General features: G+C 44.0%; 1 protein-coding gene across 2 annotated transcripts in view; it reads right to left on the reverse strand.

Moving 5' to 3' along the window:
* grhl2b (grainyhead-like transcription factor 2b) overlaps positions 1–21,041 on the reverse strand; it is a 137,485-nt gene extending 116,444 nt beyond the window's left edge. For both annotated transcript variants that reach the window (XM_078540018.1, XM_078540017.1), the window contains exon 1: positions 20,848–21,041. In XM_078540018.1, the coding sequence (XP_078396144.1) occupies positions 20,848–20,867 (20 nt within the window). In that variant the 5' untranslated portion in view covers positions 20,868–21,041. The remainder of the gene's footprint in view (positions 1–20,847) is intronic.
* Positions 21,042–21,821: the final 780 nt, after the last annotated feature.

Raw genomic sequence — 21,821 nt, forward strand, 5'->3', positions numbered from 1 at the left:
AATCCTGACCCCCCCCCCCCCCCACCCCCCATTCACTCACCTACCTCTGTAGTGTAAGAGCCTAGCACATATAGGATTAATGTGGGATTGAGTACAGTACCACTCACACAGTGATGTAAGAGAGCACATGACCTGCACCCAGGGTCAGCTGAGCGTTGGACAGAGCCCTGTGTACCAGCAAGCATGGAGACAGCTCCTAGCTTGTACCCTTTACTGTATATTTGTAACTAGTTCTAAGAGTCAATAAAGACTTACAATTAACTATGTATGACAACAAAGACTTCTTCAGAATGACCAAATTGTAACCAACACCCTACAAGCACCCCCTCAGGGCACCACCACCCCCCCGAATACTTACAAAATCGCGATCCAGGGCAGCTTGCTTCCTCAAGTCCTGTGTGCAGTACCTGCAGCTGTCACTTCTTCTGGTGGTGCTGCCAGTACTGGACAGCTGCCAGCCTTTCATTGGCCAGCAGCTTTCTGTCCCTGAAAGGGCAGAAGTCCCATCTCCAGTCTATTACTGGCCAACTGGTCATTATTAAATGGCTGCAGAGTAGCCACACCTCCCCTGGGCGAGCTCCTCTGGCTTTTTAGCTGGGGACCTCGGTAAGCTTCAGCCCCATGTGTGAACTTCCCTTGCCCTCCAGTGTACTGGCAGCTACGCTATTCTCACCCTGTGCCTGGCTGCAGGCCACTCCTGCATCTCACCACGTACATGTCCTGCCGCTAAGGGATCATCCAAATTACACACAGTGCCAGAATCTGAACCGTGATATTGTGTGTCTACATCTTGTTATTCCTCCACTGTTTGGCCAGATTTCACACCTTGGGTACCTGAAAGGAGAAAGATGCCAGGGTAGGGTTGTGGTGATGGGACGGAGCGGAAGCAAGAGGTGTGTGCTTACAGGATCTGCAGCTTGTAAATCAGAAGATAGTATGGGATGATGGAAAAATAGAATGTGAGAAGGGGCATTAGATATGAGGATACTGTCCTCTTCGATTGTCAACTCTACTGCTGGCAATGGGCTCAGCGACTGCCATTCCAATAATGGCCAGCACCGTCTCCTCAAGTTGCGTGCTATCTTCTTCTTCAGGAGAGAGGAAAAAGTGTCAGTGGGCATCACGAAATCTGTTTGGGTAATCTGGCTGGCATGGATGCATAGCTGGCAATATGTGCAAGCTGTGAGATGTGGTTGTGAGGCCTGCAGCAGTGCTAAATATGTGAGGGTTCAGTGCAGCATATGAATGTTAGGTATGAGCCCTGACTGTTAGAGATTGTTGGTAGGCGAGTGACAGGCTGACCAATCGCCTGGTTTGGTTCGTCAGCAGCATACCCCTCCCGCCACCAACACCCCCACCACCCCACCCAACTCTCATAGTTTTATCAGCACGCTTCCCAACCCACCCTCACTGGCTCACCAGACCCCCTCACACCCCCACCCAGTCATACAGCCGCCCCATGCCAAAGAATCCCTTAATTCTTCCCCTGAGAGTTGGGTGTGGTAAATTGAGGAGTGTGTGAGGCTAGTGGTGCAGTTGGTAAGGTACAGGAATTGAAGATGCATTTACTGAGATTGATAATTTGTGTGAGATCATCGATCTTCTTGCAGAATCACTTGCAGGTCCTCGGGGCTAGACTCCTGACAACTAACTGTCTGCTCACTCTGCCTTCTGAGCATATGTTGGAGGGCCTCCTGCTCTTTTGCGTTTACAGGACATCTCCCCTACTTTTCACCTCTTCCAACAAGCCCACCAGCGTAGAATCCAACAACCTTGGAAATCGCTGTCTCCCACATTGTGTCATTCTTCACTGTATCCCAGGTCAGATTCACTTTGTACTTGACTGCCGGTTCTAGCAAGAGGGCAGAGGTGTAGGCTAGTTTAGAGTAGTGCTAAGAAGTTATGATTTTGAGCCCTTTGCTGATGCATGCAGTGAATGAACAGCACAATTAGCATGCAACAATCAGTTTAATGAGCGGGCAGTACAAAATTGACATGCTGCCTGCCTGTCAATCAACAGGCACAGATTAATTGCACACCACAATCCCCATGCGTATCGTTGGGGGTTATCCAATTTGGCCCGTTTACAGAAAGTGAAGTATGCATGGACACGAAACCCTGAGCCCCGTTCATATGTTTCACTCAAAAGGTAGTTTGGTTCATTTCACTGCATTTATTCAGCGCACTTCCCACTTCCCCAGCCCCATTTTGTAGCATGTATTTGACAGGGAGGGAGGATAGCTGACCTGCAACTAGGCATTTGCCAACGTATCTCAGCTAAGTTGGTAGGAGAACCACTGGAGGTGACTCGTTTCAGAGGGTATGAGGGGAACTCCCTGTGGGAATCATCAAAACGACAAACCCAGATGGAATCATATGCCAGCAATGTGTTTGGAGAAGGGGGTGAAGAAAATTGGGGCGTTTAAAAAAAAAGGACATGTCACAAACGGCAAACTTTGAACTTTGCAAACAGTTCATTAGATTGCAATAATTTGAAAATCATAGAATTATTCCAGGCATGAGATTTAGAAGTGGCAGCAGTGATTCAGTTAGCAACATTCTCATCTGAGTCACGAGGTTCCAGGTTCACGTCCTGCTCCAGGCCTTGAGCACAAAAATCGAGGCCGACACTCCAGTGCAGCACTGTTGGAGATGCATTCTTTCAGATGAGATGTTAAACTGAGGCCCCATCCACTTGTTCGGGTGGATGTAAAAGTTGCAATGGAACGATTTCAAAAGGAGAGCAGGAGAGTTCACGGTGTCCTCAATTAACATTACAAAAAACTGATTATCTGCTGATTATCACATTGCTGCGTGTGGGAGTTTGCAGTGCGCAAATTGGCAGCCGCTTTTCCTACATCACAACAGTGGCTACATTTCAAAAGTACTTCATTGGTTGTAACGGGTTTTGAGATGTCCTGTGGCCATGAATGATACTATATAAATTTGATACTATATAAATGCAAGTCTTTCTTTTCTTTTTAGAAATGTAACTCTGGAGTTGCCTCGCCAGAGGATTAGACCTGTTCAGTCGACCTTACTCTTGATTTTTACTGGAACTTTGATAGAAAACTAATTATCAGCAGAGCTAAACAATAAACACAGAAATAATAAATCTACCATGGCTGTGTAGGGCTATTTTTGAATAATTTCCTCCCAATTAAAGGCCATTCTGAAAATTTGGCTCTTCATGACAGTCAACCTTTTGTTTTTGAAATTGGTAAACTTAATTGGACTACAATGACCTGCAGTGCAAGATAATACCAAGGGTAAAAAAAACATAAGAGAGGCAGTATTGACTTGATGGAGTCAAGATTAGAAAACTGAATAAGGCAAGATGGTCAGACTGAATCATTGAAGTACAGTGCAACAGTTCTTGATTTGAAAACTTTGAGAATCCATGAAACATGAAGAATGCGTCAAGTGTTTATTTGGAGCTTAGGGGTGAAAGAGAAAAACTTAGAGAAGTAGCAGCATAGACAATTCGGAGGGAGGAGTGGGAGACTAAGAGAGAAGGAAAGGGAAGAAGAAAGGAAGAATTGAGAGTCAGACAAGTAAGTCTGAGGTTAGGGAAGAGAGAGAGGGAGGGGGAGAGAGAGGCACAACAGAGTAGGGGTTATAATCCACACATCAACAAAAGTCAATACTTTCAGCTTTCCTTGCGAGATATCAAAGAGCTAGCTCTTGAATGAGGACCTATCAGGATCATGCGATTAAAGCTGCCATTGCCTTTGCTGAAAGATGATTTCAAAAAACTTAAATTAAATATAAAGCACCACAATCAAACACTGATTTTCTAATGGCCTGCATAAGAAATGGTTGAAGTGGAAAGGAATATTTATGAGTGAGAATAGAGGAAATTTGGTCACATAGGATTCGTGGCCCATCTGAAGGAAAACACTGTTAGAATTTTAAGTGTTACTGTCTCGCACTTCACAAAGAACCTACCATTGCTCCCTTTATGAAGGCCAGCTAGTAAAGCTAACCTTTAAAAATAAAAAGTCCTCCTCCCTCCGTTAAAGTTCCATTATGGTTCCAGGCAGTCATTCTGCCACCCAGAATCTCATCTAACTAGTAAACGTTCATGTGCAAATCTAGACAGCAAACATCATCAGACCACTTGATCATGGGGTGAGCATCACTAAATCTGCTCACCTGACAACCGCACATGCACAATCCTCAGCTGGGGGGTCACTGAATAGTGATCTTATAACAAGAATCCTCGCTGTTTGTTCTAAACCCTTCCTAAGAGCGTGGAGGTCAGTTTGTAGCAGTCAGACAACAACCATGAGTCGTGGCGGATACATCAACATAGATTGAATATGGAAGCTGGGACATCCTGGTCCAGCTGAACAAACAATTCCATTTTACAGGCGAAAGAACATACAGCTACTACAACATAGGTACCACTGCACCGAGGCCTCCTGCTCTTCCCTTACCAGGCGCTCAGGGCTTTTGTCAGCACTGGTAAAGCAGTTATTCTGCAGCTCTGCAACTCTTTATAAGGAAAACAATATTAACCACCTGCACACGCATGTCCATGCTGCTAGCTTTTGTCCAGTTTAACACTTCTTTTAAGTAGTTTTCTCCTCCAACAGATGTGAAGAGGTACAAGATACTGTAAAGCCATTACATACAGGGGAACGTGGGGTCTTGAGGTAGCTGTGTTTTTGATATTCCCTTTCACTTCCACACTTAATAGTGACCACAAGACAGACAGCCGATCTGGTACCCATCACTGCAAAGAACCAGAAACAGAAAAGGCTGGAAAAGCTCAGCAAATCTGTCAGCATCTGTGCAGAGAGAAACAGAGTTCACATTTCAGGTCTGTGACATTTCATCAGAACTCTTTCTCTCTCCACAGGTGCTGCCAAATCTGCTGAGTATTTCCAGCACTTTCTGCTTTTATTTCAGATTTCCAGCATCCACAGTGTTTTGCTTTTGAATAAAAAAAAGCTCCCTTCAAGTCACTAAAAACTGGCCCTATTTACAGTGTCTAATGGGTGCTAAGTTGTGTGTTTATACAGTTCCTTTTGCTACTGAAAAGTGCCCTATTAAATGGGTTGCTTTTAGGTGTTGAACAGCTCGCTCCTTTTTACAGGACTCAGACCATCATACCCAGCCAGGTTGAAATTAGGAACCTGCTGCAAAATGTTAGGGGGGAGGTGGTTAAGGGGAGAGGAGGGGAGTGGTGAGAAACGCTAGACATTGAAAAGATTTATGATCCCATAATACTGTGGACCAAGTATTTAGTCCACAGAAGGACCTTACTATCTCCAGTTTAGGCTATCTGAGACAAAAAAAATCTAATATAAATATGCTTTGTTTCATTCAGTTAAAACTGGTGGATCCATGGCTCAAAACAATGGGTGCAACAACAATTAGTGTCATATTTAACACAGAAATGTACAGACACAGAGAGATAGGGGGAAAAAATGGGATAATGTAAATAAGTGATAAGCTACAGGGTGGAAATTAGTAGGGGTGACCAAAAAGATAAATTTTAAGAAGTTTTTTTAAAAAGTGGAGGTAAATAAAGAAGGAGAGGGCTTAGGAAATTCCAGAGGACAGGGTCATTGTGGCTAACGGTCTTGGAGAGATTTGAAGACAGGGGTTTTAAATTTAAATAGACAGCAGCATGGTGGGGCAGTGATTTAATTTTGGTCAAGGCGGAGTCCGTGGAGGATGGAAAAAGGAGAAGCCAGAAAGGAAAAATCCAGCCTTCGGTGACAAAGACAAGACACAGCTTCGTTTCAGCCACACGTTTCACATTAGATGGTACGCATTTTTTTTAAATTCCAGGTTTGCATAAAAACTTTTTAAAGACTAAAATTCAGATTTTATGGTACAAGTTTCAATTATATTGCTGGATCAAATGTTACTTTACTGAAAAACTACTGCCTCCAATACAGCCACCAGAACCGCTGTCTTGCAGCTCTGAACCCTTTTACCTCAAGCCTAACAGATGTAGGGTGTACCAAAATATTTTATTTCAAATCATTTTATTTTCCATTTGCCCAATGTACCCTGCTGCTCTCTGAAGCTGTTGACTTATGGCTAAGGGTCAGTTTCACAGGTATTGACCGACCTCTGCCACCTTGCACCAATGAACAGGTTTGACAAGTTCATTTTTTGTTTGTCGCTTGCAGTACAAGACCCATGTGCTGGGAGACACTGGCAGTACAGGAGTGTAAAAGCTGCTTTGTTTCCTGCCCCCCTTGCATCCAATAATAAGAAAGATAGAAAGAAAAGACTTGCATTTGTGTAGCACCTTTCATGATCCCAGGATGTCCCAAAGTGCTTTACAGCCAATGAATTACTTTTGAAGTATAGTTATTGTTGTAATGTCGGAAATGCAGCTGCAATGTTTGCACAGCAAGCTCCCATAAATGGCAATGACTGGATAATTACCCACCTCTCCCAGTGGGGCTGCGGAAGCTCCAGAACTGCCAGCCCTCTGATTGCCGCAGTTGCTGCAGGCCCATCCAGAGCCCACCTGCCATCTTTAACGGCAAACATGGAGGCAGCCAATTCGGAGGCTGCCACCAGTAAAACAGCTCTGATTCCTGAAAAAGTGCAGGCCCAGGACCCTGACGTAGGGCTCCTGAAGCCAATGGGAAAATCCCGCCTCAGAAGTTGGCAATTTTCCCTTCTCTGACCCAGGCGCATGCACCTTAAATTAATTACAGCGCTCCTACGAACCTCATAATTCTTCTTTTCCCTCCCCACCCCGACAGCTCAGATCAATTAAGTCAGCACAGCTCAGAAAGGGACCACTGTCCTTTCTTGTCTACATAACTCAAAAATGATGGCCTTACCTCTGAACCATCAGGAGAGTCTTAAGCCTAGCCATGCAAAGGAGTAAAACTGGATAGAGCTGATGTTGGATGGTGAAGGGGAGGAATGTCAAAAAGCTTTGGCATAGTTTGTCTTTAAACGTTTTACATTGAGCTGGACTATATTATTCCTTTTCACCTGTGATGTCCCACTAATGCTGCAGAATGGCTACTTGTATTTACTGATGCACACTTGGGCTAAACACACGTGTGCAACTTGACAATTCTGGTTATAGATGTTCCCCACGATCAGGAGCAACTCAATTCAAGCCAACAATGTGAAGTTCTAGCATTAACTCAACAATTTCACACCCAAGTCTAGATTTCTAACTGGCATTTTTATAATGCCGACGGCAGCTATCAATATTAAAATGATACTAACAGTAAAGTCCAGCCTAGAGACACAAAGGGAGCTGATAGGGGAAATGAAAAAATGCACAATACTATTACAGAACGTTGCAGTCTCAAGCTGACACATTCCCAGAGATTTCATCACCTGACCTCCTGTCTCCACCAGCCGGCCCAATCAAACGGCCTTCCCCGCGCCCCCACCCCTATCCCCAGGAAGTTTAAATCTCAAAAATGAAAGTGTTAAGAAAATAAGGAAAAGAACACACTTTTTTCTTGGTTGCACTCTCCCGGGTTGCTCACAGTTAACTGCCCTGATAGTCTAAATGATAAAGGCACTGCAACACTGCAGCACCAAACCACGTGAGAATTCGCAGGTGACACAAAACTTGGAAATGTAGTTAACACTGATAATAATAGGCTTCAAGAGGATATAGGTAGGCTGGTAGAATGAACAGACATGTGGCATTGAAATTAATGCCTTAAAGTGTGAGGTACTACATTTGGCAGGAGATGAAGAGAGGCAATACATACTAAACTAGGGGAGACGGTGGCCTAGTGAGAATGTCACTGGACTAATACCCTGGAGACATGGGTCCAAATCCCACCATGGCAGCTGATGGAATTTAAATTCAATTGATGAATGTGGAATTGAAAACTACTCTCAGCAATGTCGTAACGCCCTTTAGGAAAGAAAATCTGCCAACCTCACTTGGTCTGCCCTGCGTGTGTGACCCCAGGCCACATCAATGTGGTTGAATCTTAACTTCCCTCTAAAATAGCCACCCAGTACAAGGGCTGTTAGGGGTGGGCAACAAGTGCTGGCCTTGCCAGCAATGCCCAGATCCCATGAAATAATTTTTAAAAATTAAAAGGAGGTGCAAGAGACCGACCTGGGGGTGTTTGTGCACAAATCTTCAAACATGGTAGCAGAGCTTAACAAAGCAGTTAATAAAGCAAATGGCTTTATAAATAGAGGCTCAGAGTACAAAGGCATGAAGTGATGTAGGTACTGTCCCCTCTCCATCAAACCTGCAGTCATCAACCCTCTCTTCAAATAAAAAACCCTCCACCCTTGCAAACTATTGCCCCATCTCCAACCTCTTTTCCCTCTTCAAAATCCTTTACTGGCTATTACCTACAAAATCTGTGCCCATTTTTCCCAGAACTCCACGTTCAAATCCTTCTAATCAGGTTTCCATCCTTGCCACAGAACTGAAACGGCTCTCATTAAATCAGGAATGACATGCTATGTGATTGCCACAATGGCAAACTCTCTCTCCTCGACCTATCTTCATCCTTTGATTGACCACATCTTCCTCCTCCAATGCCTATCCTTGGCACCTTCCAATTGCTCATCTACATGCTGCCTCTCACTGACATCATCTGAAAACACAGAGTCTATTTCCATGTGGACACTAACAACACCCAACTCCGGACACTGACAACACCCAACTCCAGCTCACCACCACCTCTCTCGACTCCTCCATTGTCTCCCAGATTTCAAACTGCTTGTCTGAGGTGCATTAAAGAATGTGCAGAAATTTCCACCAACTAAGCGCTTGGAAGACCAAAGTCATTGTTTTCAGTCCCTGCCACAAACTCATTCAATAGCCACTGACTGCATCTCTTTCCCTGACAATTATCTGAAGCAGAAGCAGACCGTTTGCCACTTTGGTGCCTTACAGGACCCTGAGAGGAGCTTCTGACCACATATGTGCACAATCACTAAGACCGCCTATTTTCACCTCCATAACATCACCTTCCCTGCCTCAGCTTGTCAGATGCTGTGCTCTCATCCGTGCCTTTGTTACCTCTAGGCTTCACAGTTCCAATGTACTTCTTACTGGCCTGCCATCTTGCACCATCCAAAAACTTAAGGTCATCCAAAACTCTGATCCCCGTAACTTACTCATACCCAGTCCTGTTCACCCATCACCATATTCTTACTGGCCTACATTAGCTCCATGTTAAACAACAGATCGAGTTTAAACTTTTCATTGTAGTTTTTAAATCCATCTATGGCTTCACCCCTCCCTATTTCTGCAACCTCCTCCAACCCTCCAAGATATCTGTGCTCATCCAATTCCGGTCTCTTTAACTTCCGCAATTTTATTCGTTCCAGCATTGGTGGCCATGACTAAGCCGTAAAATTTGGAATTCCCTACCAAAAATATCGACCTCCCTTTCCTCCTTTAAGACACCCTTCTAACCTAGTTCTTCAACAAGCTTTTGTCACCTGCCCTAACATCTCCTTGTGACTTGCACTCAAATTCGGTTTGGTAACAAGGAATGTGGAGTGTTTTACCACATTAAAGGCACTTTTATAAATGCAAGTTGATGTTGTTGCTAAACCTATATAAAACACTAGTTCAGTCTCAGCTGGAGTATTGAGTACCAATACTGGGCAACGCACTTTAAGAAGGACATGAAAGCTTTGGAGAGGATACAGAAGAGATTCACTAGCATGGTTCCAGGGATGAGGGATTATCATTACATGGGTAGACTGAAGAAGCTGACGTTGTTCTTTTTCAAACAGTGAAAGCTGAGAGAAGATTTCATAGAGGTGCTTAAAACATGAAGGAATAAGGGGTAGTAAATAAAAAGTAACTGTTTCCAGTGGCTGAAAGGTCAATAACCAGACGGCATAGATTTAAGGTGATGGGCAAAAAGCAAAGGTGACATGAGGAAAATTTTACACAACAAGCGTTTAGGATTTGAAATGCACTGCCCGATAGGGCGGTGGATACAAATTTAGTAGTAGGCTTTAAAAGGGAATTGCATAAATACCTGAAGAAAAAATGAGATGGGGAAAGAGCAGGGAAGTGGAACTAAACCGATGCCTCTTTGAAAGAGCTGGTCCGGATATGATGGACTGAATTGCCTTCTTCTGTGTTCTACTGTTCTATGGCCCGGATTTTCGTAGCGTTGTGGAGACTCTGCGTCATTCCAAAATGGTGGGCAGAATCCGGATCCAGAAGTCGCGCCCCCATTTCCGACAGATTCTATTTTCGCCAGTGGGGGAAAGGGTGTGGGGAGTGACTCATACATGAGGGAAACCTGAACTCAGCAAAGCCATTTTTGAGTTCACAGATCCCATTTTCACTGAAGCAAGCGCCTTAATCTGCAGTGTGGGAGTGTCAAATTTTAACAGCAGACACAAATGCTCTTGAACGTCAGAGATGGTCTATATAATTGTCATGATGTGAAGTTATTTAAACCACAAACCCTTTAAAAATTTAGAAAAACAGCCTGCCCATATCAGTGATAGGTTAAGTAAAAACTCAAGCTATGAAGTTATTTAAATCCCCAGCCCTTTAAAAATTAAAAAAAAGGCTGCCTACGTGAGTGAGGGGTAAAGAAATCTGGCCTGGCTGTTACTATAGCTGTTTGTTGATGTTACCTGAAGGGCTATCATTATGTCATTATTAATACTTGGCTGCTTTCTACAACCTATAATTATCCTAGCGGGGAGTCTTAAGTTCACATTTTGATGATAGCTCAAAGAGGTTATTAAAGGATTAGCTGTCTTTGATGTGGGGTCATGAATACAAGTCTGTTTTTGTAAGGGATTAAGTATTTGAAGGGACTTATAAGTTCTGAAAGGGTTTTCATGAATGGGATTTTTTTTAAATTTAGTAAAGGCTATAATAGATATTAATTTTATTTCATCTCAACATAGCTCCTGAGGTCTGGCCATGGTGGATACTGGGTGGGCTGACATGGAGGGTGGAAAGGACAGAGTGGTGGGTGGGTTGGCATGAGTTGTTATTAAGTTGGCATTGGGGGCTACAAAGGGCATGGGTTGACATGGAGGGTATACGGTGGGTGGAGGACATGAGTTGGCACGGATGTGGCATGGGAGTGGATGGGGGGGGGGTGTGGGGTGATAGAGGTGAGGGCTAGAGGCCTAAAATATGAGCAAACAACTGGAATGAAGTCCCAGAGAACAAAGGCAGGCCTTATAAATAGCTCACCTCAGCACTCAGCAGCCCCCATGGGTGCCTCTGACCTGCGCCCGGGGTGGGAGGCCCGACTCCACCTTGTACCTACCCTCTAGAATGAACATCCTGCCATTCGGGAGAGTTTTTCCCAAGGTGGATGTGGGGGTCGGGAAATTTCCTGACTCGCGTTACCCACCTCGGGAGTGAAAATCCAGGCCTTTGAGTCTATGATTCCCACCCTATTCTGAGTTAGTTGAGGAACAATAGAGTTTCTACGGCTCCCAGTGCTCTTTGGTTAAGTTTCCTGTTCAAAGTACTGCAACAAGGAGATGTGATGCCCCAAATAACCCTTTCTTAGCTTTGATTTTATTTTCCTGCATTGAGACCCCGCTGAAACATAGCATTGAAATCTTACCGCACAGAAGGAAGCCATTGGCCCATTGTGTCTCTACTAGCTAAAAAACATGAGCTATCCAGTCTAATCCCACTTTTCAGCTCTTAGTCTGTGGCCCTGTAGGTTACAGCACCTCAAGCATATATCCAAGTATTTTAAATGTGATTAAAGTTTCTGGCCCTACCATCCTTTCAGGCACCCACCACCCGCTGAGCGAAAAAAATTCTCCTCAGTTCCCCTATAATCCTTCTACTAATTCCTCTAAATCTAGGTTCCCTGGTTATTGTCTTCCCTGCTAAGGGAAATAGATACTTCCTCAATTAAATCTCTTTGCAGCCTCTACTGTTCCAAAGAAAATAACTCCAGCCTATTCAAGCTTTCCTCATAGCTAAAATTCTCCATTACAGGCAACATCCTTGCAAATATCCTCTGTACCCTATCTTGCGTGATTACATCCTTCCTGTAATGCCGTTACCAGAACCACATGCAGTGTTCTAGGCATGGGCCAAATTACATGTATGGACAGAACTGCATTCAAGCAAAATGCCATTTACAATTGAACAGCCTGTTATCACTCATCGTCCAAGAATGGAGAAATACCCAGGTACCAAATTGTTTCCAGCACCCAAAGAACTGTATTCCAATGAAAGGCAGTGGGATAAGAGAAAGTGGGGAAGAAATATTTTTAAAGGGGAAAAGGAATAAATAGGTTATTCTAACAAGTCTTGAGCTGGCAATCCCTGTTGAAAATCACAATGCTTTTGAATTATGTGGTAATTTGGTACAGGTCTTCAGTCAATGACATCAAATAAAAAAACATAAGAAAAGCCAACCCTTGTTGATGTATCAGTGCAATACAAATTTGAATAAAGTCAAATGCCAGCACTTTCAGCAGGGGTTCTCCCAATCGCTGCCATAACTTCAATGGCAGATCAAGTAAACCATTTCTACCCCAAAGTTTTAAAGAATATTTTAACCCATAAAAGAGAAAAAAAACTCCCAATTCTTCAATAAATATTGAGAAAAATCCCACAAGGAAAACATCTGACATTTAGTAAAGTGCTCTGTTGGCCGAGCACGAGACTGAATTTTAATAACTGTCATCCTGGTGAGCAACACAGAAGCTTAATGCAAGGAGCGTTATAAACAAAGGCAGTGCCAAGAATAGAGGGGATAATTTATGTCAATAGGCTGTTTCTATACTATGGAATAACCTCGGGGCCCACTGCACATCACTGCTCAATAGGTTCAACTCGCAGACAGTTCCTTCTACCTCTCCCTGGACCATGACCCCACCAATGAACATCAAGCCATTGTTTCCAGGACTGTTACTGACCTCATCTCCTCTGGAGATCTTCCTTCCACAGCTTCCAACCTCATAGTCTCCTAACCTCGGATGGTCCGCTTCTACCTCCTACCCAAAATCCACAAACAGGACTGTCCCGGCAGACAGATCGTGTCAGCCTGTTCCTGCCCCACGGAACTCATTTCTTGCTATCTTGACTCCATTCTCTCTCCCCTTGTACAGTCCCTTCCCACCTACATCCGTGATTCCTCTGACACCCTATCATCATATCAACAATTTCCAGTTCCCTGGCCCCAACCGCCTCCTCTTCACCATGGACATCCAATCCCTCTACACCTCCATCCCCCACCGGGATAGTCTGATGGCTCTCCGCTTCTTCCTCGAACAGAGGCCCAAACAATCCCCATCCACCACTACTCTCCTCCGTCCGGCTGAACTTGTTCTCTCACTGAACAATTTCTCCTTAAACTCCTCTCACTTCCTCCAAATAAAAGGTGTGGCTATGGGTACCCGCATGGGTCCCAGTTATGCCTGTCTCTTTATGGGGTATGTGGAACGTTCCTTGTTCCAGTCGTACTCTGGCCCCCTCCCACAACTCTTTCTCCGGTACATCGATAACTGCTTCGGTGCTGCTTCATGCTCTCGTCTGGACCTGGAAAAAGTTATTAATTTTGCTTCCAATTTCCACTCCTCCATAATTTTCACATGGTCCATCTCTGACACTTCCCTTCCCTTCCTTGACCTCTCTGTCTCAATTTCTGGTGAAAGACTGTCCACCAATATTCATTACAAGCCTACCGACTCCCACAGCTACCTCGACTACAGCTCCTCACACCCCGCTTCCCGTAAGGAATCCATCCCATTCTCTCAGTTCCTTCGCCTCCGTCGCATCTGTTCTGATGATGCAACTTTCAAAAACAGTTCCTCTGACATGTCCTCCTTCTTCCTTAACCGAGGTTTTCCACCCACGGTGGTTGACAAGGCCCTCAACCGTGTCCAGCCCATCTCCTGCGCATCCGCCCTCACATCTTCCTCTCCCTCCCAGAACCATGATAGGGTCCCCCTTCTCCTCATTTATCACCCCACCAGCCTCCGCATTCAAAGGATCATCCTCCGCCATTTCCGCCAACTCCAGCATGATGCCACCACCAAACACATCTTCCCTTCACCCCCCCGGCGGCATTCCGCAGCGATCGTTCCCTCCGGAACACCCTGGTCCACTCCTCCATCACCCCCTACACCTCAACCCCCTCCCACAGCACCTTCCCATGCAACCGCAGAAGGTGCAACATCTGCCCCTTTACTTCCCCTCTCCTCACTGTCCAAAGGCCCAAACACTCCTTTCAAGTGAAGCAGCATTTCACTTGCACTCCCTTCAATTTAGTCTATTGCATTCGCTGCTCCCAATGCAGTTTCCTCTACACTGGAGAGACCAAACACAGACTGGGTGACCGCTTTGCGGAACACCTTCGGTCTGTCCGCAAGCATGACCCAGACCTCCCTGTCGCTTGCCATTTCAACACTCCACCCTGCTCTGATGCCCACATGTCCGTCCTTAGCCTGCTGCATTGTTCCAGTGAAGCTCAACGCAAACTGGAGGAACAGCACCTCATCTTCCGACTAGACACTTTACAGCCTTCCGGACTGAATATTGAGTTCAACAATTTTAGATCATGAACTCTCTCCTCCATCCCCACCTCCTTTCCGATCCCCCTTTTTTCCAATAATTTATATAGATTTTTCTTTTCCCACCTATTTCCATTATTTTTAAATGTATTTCCATCCATTGTTTTATTTCTACCTATTTCGATCCCTTCCCCCCACCCCACCCCCACTAGGGCTATCTGTACCTTGCTTGTCCTGCTTTCTACCCTTAATGTTACCCATGATCACATTCCTTAGATAATATCACCACCTTTAACACCTCTTTGTCCTTTTGTCTATGACATCTTTTGGTTATCTCCATCTATCACTGGCCCTCTATCCAGCTCTACCTGTCCCACCACCCCCCTTAAACCAGCTTATATTTCACCTCTTTTCTATTTTTCCTTAGTTCTGTTGAAGAGTCATATGGACTCAAAACATTAACTGTGTTCCTCTCTGCAGATGCTGTCAGACCTGCTGAGATTTTCCAGTTTTTTTTGTTTTTATGTTAGAAACCTGGTTCTATCTGATTCCTAGCAACATTTCTGTAGCAATAGCAATATGACAAATTACCAAAGTTTTACCCCCTTAGAATCACTTGGTACAACTCAGCAACTGTAGAAGAGTAGCCACATTAAAAAGGGAGCAACCTGTCCCCCATCTGCATGGGGTCCATTTAATGGTTTCTAGAGGATCTAACTTTAATCCCACTCTTCATTATTGTCCTGCTTCGATCCCAAAACCAAGCATCTATCTAAAAATCAGATTGCTACAGATACATGTGCATCAATTCAAACGCCATCATTTTTGCAATTTTGTATCAATGCTTCTTCCTCCCTCAGTATTGCTTTAAGAGATCACACTTTGCAGTTGTGTTACCCATCAAGAAGCATATTATAGCTCATTTCTATTCTCACAGATTTCCCCCTCCTCTCCTGAAGGTGCTGCCTCATTACAGAAATTCAGCTTCAAAGGCCCCAGATGTCCTCCAGTGCTGCATCCAAGTTCTAATTATTAGTGTGAGTTTAGATAGTGAATGTTAGCAGCCTTTGAATGCAAAGAAACATCACAGCCAAGACCAATCCTGTCCTCATCCAATGTTGGTAGGTGCACTTGCAAAGGGGGGGGGGGGGTCATCAAACAATAACAAACAGCAGACCTCAACTAATGTGGGGAAAGCTGATGCAATACGCTTGTTGAGCTCCAGCTAAGATCCTGGAATTAGCATAGATATACTCCGGGTCTACATCTTAGTTTCTCACTGTGGCACCAGGAGAACTAAGCCAATTATATAATGCACAAATTAGGTTTCACAAGGTTCGCCAGTGGCTTGGCGGATAAAGATACTGGCTGGTCAAGTACCAAGATCCAAGGCTCAATTTCCTTGCATGCAGTTAGTTCCCCTCAGCCAGGCAATTATTGGAACACAGAGGACTGCTAGTACCCATGGGAGCCTACCCTAATTAGAGTGAGCACCTTCAGGACAGGAAAGGTGAAACTGGAGGAAGATACATCATAATTATATTGCATTCAAAAGCCAACTACAGAAATGTGTTACTTGAGATCTGGGAAGTTTGATTATTTTCTCAGCCGGAAAATAGAGATAATAATGGATGAGGCTGGCCACTCAATTCGCCTTAGTTCATCCATTCAAAAATATGCTAAAGTTCTCTCATGTTAGTCCCCACTATTTCTTAAATAATTCCAGGGGACTTCACCTTCACAACTCTTATCAGGGAGTTCATTTCATCTGTTGTCCATTCTTTGTAGGAATAACTTCCTAATGTCAATACTAACTTTGCTTCTCCCTAGATCAAACAAGTGTCTCATGTCTATATTTTGCAATTTAACAGCATTTTCAGATTTATCTTTTCCATATTGTTTGCAAGATCAAATCTCAAGCATTTCTCTTTACAAGGCTGAAAACTTTTCCCTTGCCTCTCCTCATTACTTAGACCACTGACACTAGGCCTTGCGGCTCTTCTCTGCACTGCCTCTAGCACTTATGCCTCTATGAATACAAAAAAACAATGTGCAAGGCATCGTCTAACAGAGCAGTACATACTTTGAAAATGACTTGTATTCTACTTGCATGGTTACATAGTTCAAGATTCCGTTAGTTTTTTGAATGCTGCTCTGCAATGATTAGAAATGTTCACCATTTAGTCCACTAAGGCTCCTAGGTCTCTTTCAGCTTCATCCATAGCTATCTTCATGGAGTGATGCAATACGCGCTTTCCCTTCCTATGCGCAGTACTTTATATCTATTCAAAGTAAATATCATCACACTATCAATTTACATATTTCATTCCTGACTTATTTTGTAACTCCTGGACCACAGCCCCAATTTCCCTTCTAGCCTGATGTGCTCTAGAAATGTGACCAATTTTCATCGAGTTTCTAAATGCAAATCATTAATGTGGCTCAGAAATATTAGTGATCCTAATACTGGGCATCCCACTCAGTACTCCAGCTCAAAAATTCTTTAATCAACTTCCTGTTGTTTTCTATCCGTCAGCCATTTATTTCATCTATTTCCAAGATTTACCCCGAATCCCCACAACTTTGATTTTAGCTAACAGCATCTCCTGTTGAACCTCGACAAAGACCATTTAGAAGCTTCGGCACATAGGACTTTCCATGGTCTACTTGGATTAACATTTTCTCAGAAGAAGCAAGGAGGTTGATCACCCAGGCTCTTTCTCCTTCTGAATACATGTTGACAGTTCTAGCTTGTCTCTGATTATATTCTCCATGTTTACTCTTGATAATCAAGTTCATAATTCTATACAGGATTGAAGTAAAAACCAATGTTTGTAGTTCCCTTTTTGAAAGTGGGAACTGTATTCTCTTCCTAATCTATTAAAAAGGAAGTATTAAAATGGACAATGTCAATATCTTACCGAGTAAATGTCACCCAGAAAGGCCTGATATTCAATTTATAACCTATGCTTAATTATATGTGCTCAGCTAACACTGAACCCCAATAGCCCTTGGTATTGAACATTACATTTGGCCTCATGTGTCCCTGAGCCAAGGAGAAGAAGATTCAACCATAGTTCAGGATCTATTTAGTGATTGCTGCTAAATACATGCATATAATCTGAATTGGACTCATCACTTTCTCCCCCCAGTTAACTGTACAGGGCTCACAAAGGAACTATCCAATAACATACCAAGGGGCTACTGCCAGTTAGGAACTATACTCCACTGTGAGTCACCCTTTTCAAGAGAGGGAACAAAACCAAAACATTGCATTATGGCCTGGACACAATGACCTTACGTCAGTTTACTAATGTTGGGCAAGTATCATTAATGTCAATTTTCACCATTCGTTCCTGACATTTTTGGTGGATCAGCAGGAGCTAATCCACCCCTGCTTTTTTTTTTAGGGGGGTAGAAATATTCTCCATTTGTCACACTGAAAATCAGGTACCAAGATGCATGCATGTTGCATTTGTGATATAATCATGCATAGCATACAATATGCACAATCATATCCACAGCCCAATAAACACTTGGGACTGGATTCTCAGCACCAAATTTGACTGGATTGTTTTTTAGGTGCATTCAGTTATCTGTTTTCTGTTTTTGTCCAAAGTAATGTTTATATGAAAGTTTAAAATAAAAAAAATGAAAAGCTGCTGTTTCTCCTAATGAATTTCTTGAACTACTTCAGCCTAACTTTTTTTTAAATATAAAAATTGGTACCTGTAGCATTATTGTGTATTTCCTAGTTGCCCCCGTGTTATATGCCACTACTAGAACTGATTTATACTGCTACATCCACAATGCCAGGCAAACAAACCTTAGAAAACATAGCTCAATACAGCTGCTTCAGCTACACACATGCCAGAACTTTTAGAACAACCACTGAGAACTATAAGTATAATTTCCATAATCCACATGAACAATTGTGGGTTGTAATTTCGCTTAACTGCACCTTTTTTTAAAAAAAAAACTATTTGTTTTAGTGATGGTCCAAATAAAGAGCAATTTTTACTGATGTTTTCTAAATGTACCCTTCTTATAGGCCATCCTGGTTTTTGATGCTAAAATTAAAACTTTAAAAAAAGGCAACTCAACAATAAAAAGCCAGCTTTACATATCCATTAATAAAAACATAAAATGCTGGAAATACTCAGCAGGTCAGGGAGCACCCACGGGAGAGGAAAACAGAGTTAATGTTCCAGGTCTGCAACTTTTCATCACAGACATGAAACGTCAACTCAGTTTCTCTCTCCACAGATGCTTTCTGACCTGCTGGGTATTTCAAACATTTACTGTTTTTTTTTAAAAATATATATATTTCAGCTTCTCAGCAGCTGCAATATTTTGCTTTTAAATATCCATTTATTGACTATACCCTATTCTCCATCTGCTCCTGAGCCAGACTCATGACAGCATGCTAGCGTTAGGCCTAATCTGGTGCTGTAATAATGGTGCAACAGGGTTTCTGATATCTTCCAGCGAAATCTGCTGCATTTCCAGCTGTTTCCAGCTCATTATTGCAATGAGTTAAAGAGCTCAGGGGTGTCAATATGGGAAGAGAAGCCCCATTGCAAACTAGAATGGATAGATAGATGGGTGGAATCAAAGGGAGTTCCACTAATATCCCACAAGATAACGTTGTGTCCCCCCACACCCCCCCCCCCCCGCTCTCCTTTCCAGTTTGTCTCGTTTGGTGAAACTTGGGGTTTCCGCGGGCTTAAATGTAGATCCCCGCGATTTTTAGGTTTAAAAAGTGGACAACAATTAAAACAGCGGTGAGTTTATAAACAGGTTCTCGCAATCCCACCACCACCCCGCAAAAAAAAAAGTTTATGCATGGGGAGGAAGAAGGCAGTAAACAAGGAAAACGTCAGCAGTTACCCCAGGATCCACTGCAATGTGACAAGAAGCGCTCACTCCTACACACTGAGAAACTTGTCTTTACAGCGAGAAGCATTTAAGCGACTCCAGCCCAACTTGTGTCTCAGTCGTAGACAGCGGCCTGGGCTCTCCTCCACTCCTCTGTGTAAAGAAGCCTCTCCCCTACTCATGTATACCCTGGGACCTGTCTCACGGATATATCCAGGCAACTGACTTCCATAAAAGTCAAAATATTGACACTGGGATTACGAGGGTCGGTAAAAATGAGCCAAGAGTGAATGCAATCTAATGAACTGCGCGTTTCGAAAACAGTGAAATGCAAACGAGTAATGTAGGTGGATGCTGCACCCAATGCAGGGAATTTAAGACGGCGGTGTTGACTGAGAGAGGGGGAGAGTTGCAGGAGTCCCCAGCGGGCTTGGTTGTTGGAGACGACGAGTTGTTTCCTTGAACGACCCTCGGAGCCGACCAGAGTCACACACACAAAAAAAAAACACAACGGCGGGCGGGTTTTATGGTGGTATTTGCATGTTTTGAAATATAGTCATGGGTTTCAAATTACTTCACACAATATGGAAGAGGGTGTGTGTTGGTGTCTTTCCTCGTTTTAAAATAAAGTAGCGAGGCTCCATTTGCAAATCATGTCAACTTTTTTTTTGGGGGGGAGAGAGAGAGAGAGAGATAGGGAGAGCAGGAAGGAAAAGGGAAAACAAGTGGCCTGTCCTGGCGCCACGTTGTGTAGATAACCCCCAGTCACGCGAACTTCCCATTGCAATTGGATCCAGCCCCACAGCCCCCCTCATATTTTGGCAAATCTCCAACCTGGGTGTAAGCTGTTGGGCACCATGTCTTGTTCGGTTGGGGCATTTGCCCCCCACCCCACCCCGGGGCCGTGAGCCCGCCCCCTCCGTCCTAAAGGTGAGAAGCCCGGGGGGGTGGGTGGGAGACAAGAGACTGGCCAGGTAACCACCAGCAACAGCCCCGCCGCCAGAACTAGCCCAGGCCGGGCCAAGCCTGCACACTCGCTCCCAAAAAACCCTAGCAACCCCCGCCTAATCCACCCAGCACGAGAGAGGCGGAGGGAGAATGATCAACTCCAAAACAACAACAACAACAAAAAAAAAATCAATAAAAAAGTTTTTTGTTCCATTTGTAGGAAGAAAATAAAAGTTCAGCTCTTCAGAAAATGGCCGATGGGTTGTTTTGTTATTTATTTTTGGGGGGGGGGGGTGGTTGGTGGTGGAACTTGAAAAGCTCTTTGTGCCAGACATCGAATTCCAGAATTATCACTTTTTTTTTATACACAGTGTTCATTAAAATCATAATCATGGTCCAACTGAGATGTGTGGATAAAGAATCCGGTTTGCCAAGGAGAGGAGAGGAGGGGGGGTTGGGGTTCTGTGAGGGGGGGAGTAGTGAGGTAGGAGGGGGGGGGGGGGGCAGTGTTGAAGACAAGAGACCATTAAAGATAAAGAGACAGCCAGAACCAGTAGGTTCACTTACTTGTCCGTCTCCTGTGACATATTTCTCCAGCTCTTCCCGGCTTCTCTTCTTGCGAAACTGGACTTTCAAGTCGGTGCGGTGCGGTGTGACTGCAGAACCCGGGCTACAGGTAATTCCTCTTTTCCACTTTCTGCAGGACCGGTGCGATCAGAGCAGTCCCACGATGTACCTGGACTACATGAGACTTACGGGACTGCATAAGAGAGTAGTGGGGGGGGTGGGGAGGGAGGGGGAAAAAAAATCACAATTCCTTTTGGAAAATATATAAGGGCTCGACTGTGAGTGGATATACGACGTAGTATATGGTATGGGAATTTCCAAAAACAAGTATGATTTATATATATGTATATATATATATGAATATATACAGGTGAGTGTGTGAGAAAATGCAGATTTCAGTTGGGTGAGGTGCTGGAGGTAAAAAGTTAGGTTTTTCCAGGCTGAACGCTCTCAGATTCCAGTGGGCGGCACCAGGCGTCGAAACCAGGTAAGTGACTGGATGAAAGGTGCATGGATCCGCCCACCTCAAATTCACAGGCGCGCACATGCAGAGACAGTGAGAGGTACTGCACCTGAGCGGGAGGGAGAGAGAGCGAGGGTGTCTATTCTGGGACAATATCACACCAAGAGGTGAACACAGATTTTGACACACACACACACACACCTCCGAGATGGGGAAGAGTAGAGAATTGGTAACATGAGATTTGAAAAGAATGGGGCCACTGCTCGAAATGTGGAGTTTAATGCCTAAATGGAAGGAACGTGCGTGAAGATGAAACAATAACATTAAGATGAAGTTACACAACTGAGAGAGAAGACCATGTGTCACCAGTGACAAGACGGGCCCATAGAGAGAGAGAGAGAGAGAGATTACAAGTGCTGTTTACTGTAATAACATCACACAGGTCTTCCTGAAAGAGACCATCACAATATGCTAACTGGAGGAAATGGAATATGTTAAATGTGCTTGGAAA

The sequence above is a fragment of the Cetorhinus maximus genome, chromosome 4, assembly GCF_964194155.1.
Source record: "Cetorhinus maximus chromosome 4, sCetMax3.hap1.1, whole genome shotgun sequence".
Lineage (NCBI taxonomy): Eukaryota > Metazoa > Chordata > Chondrichthyes > Lamniformes > Cetorhinidae > Cetorhinus > Cetorhinus maximus.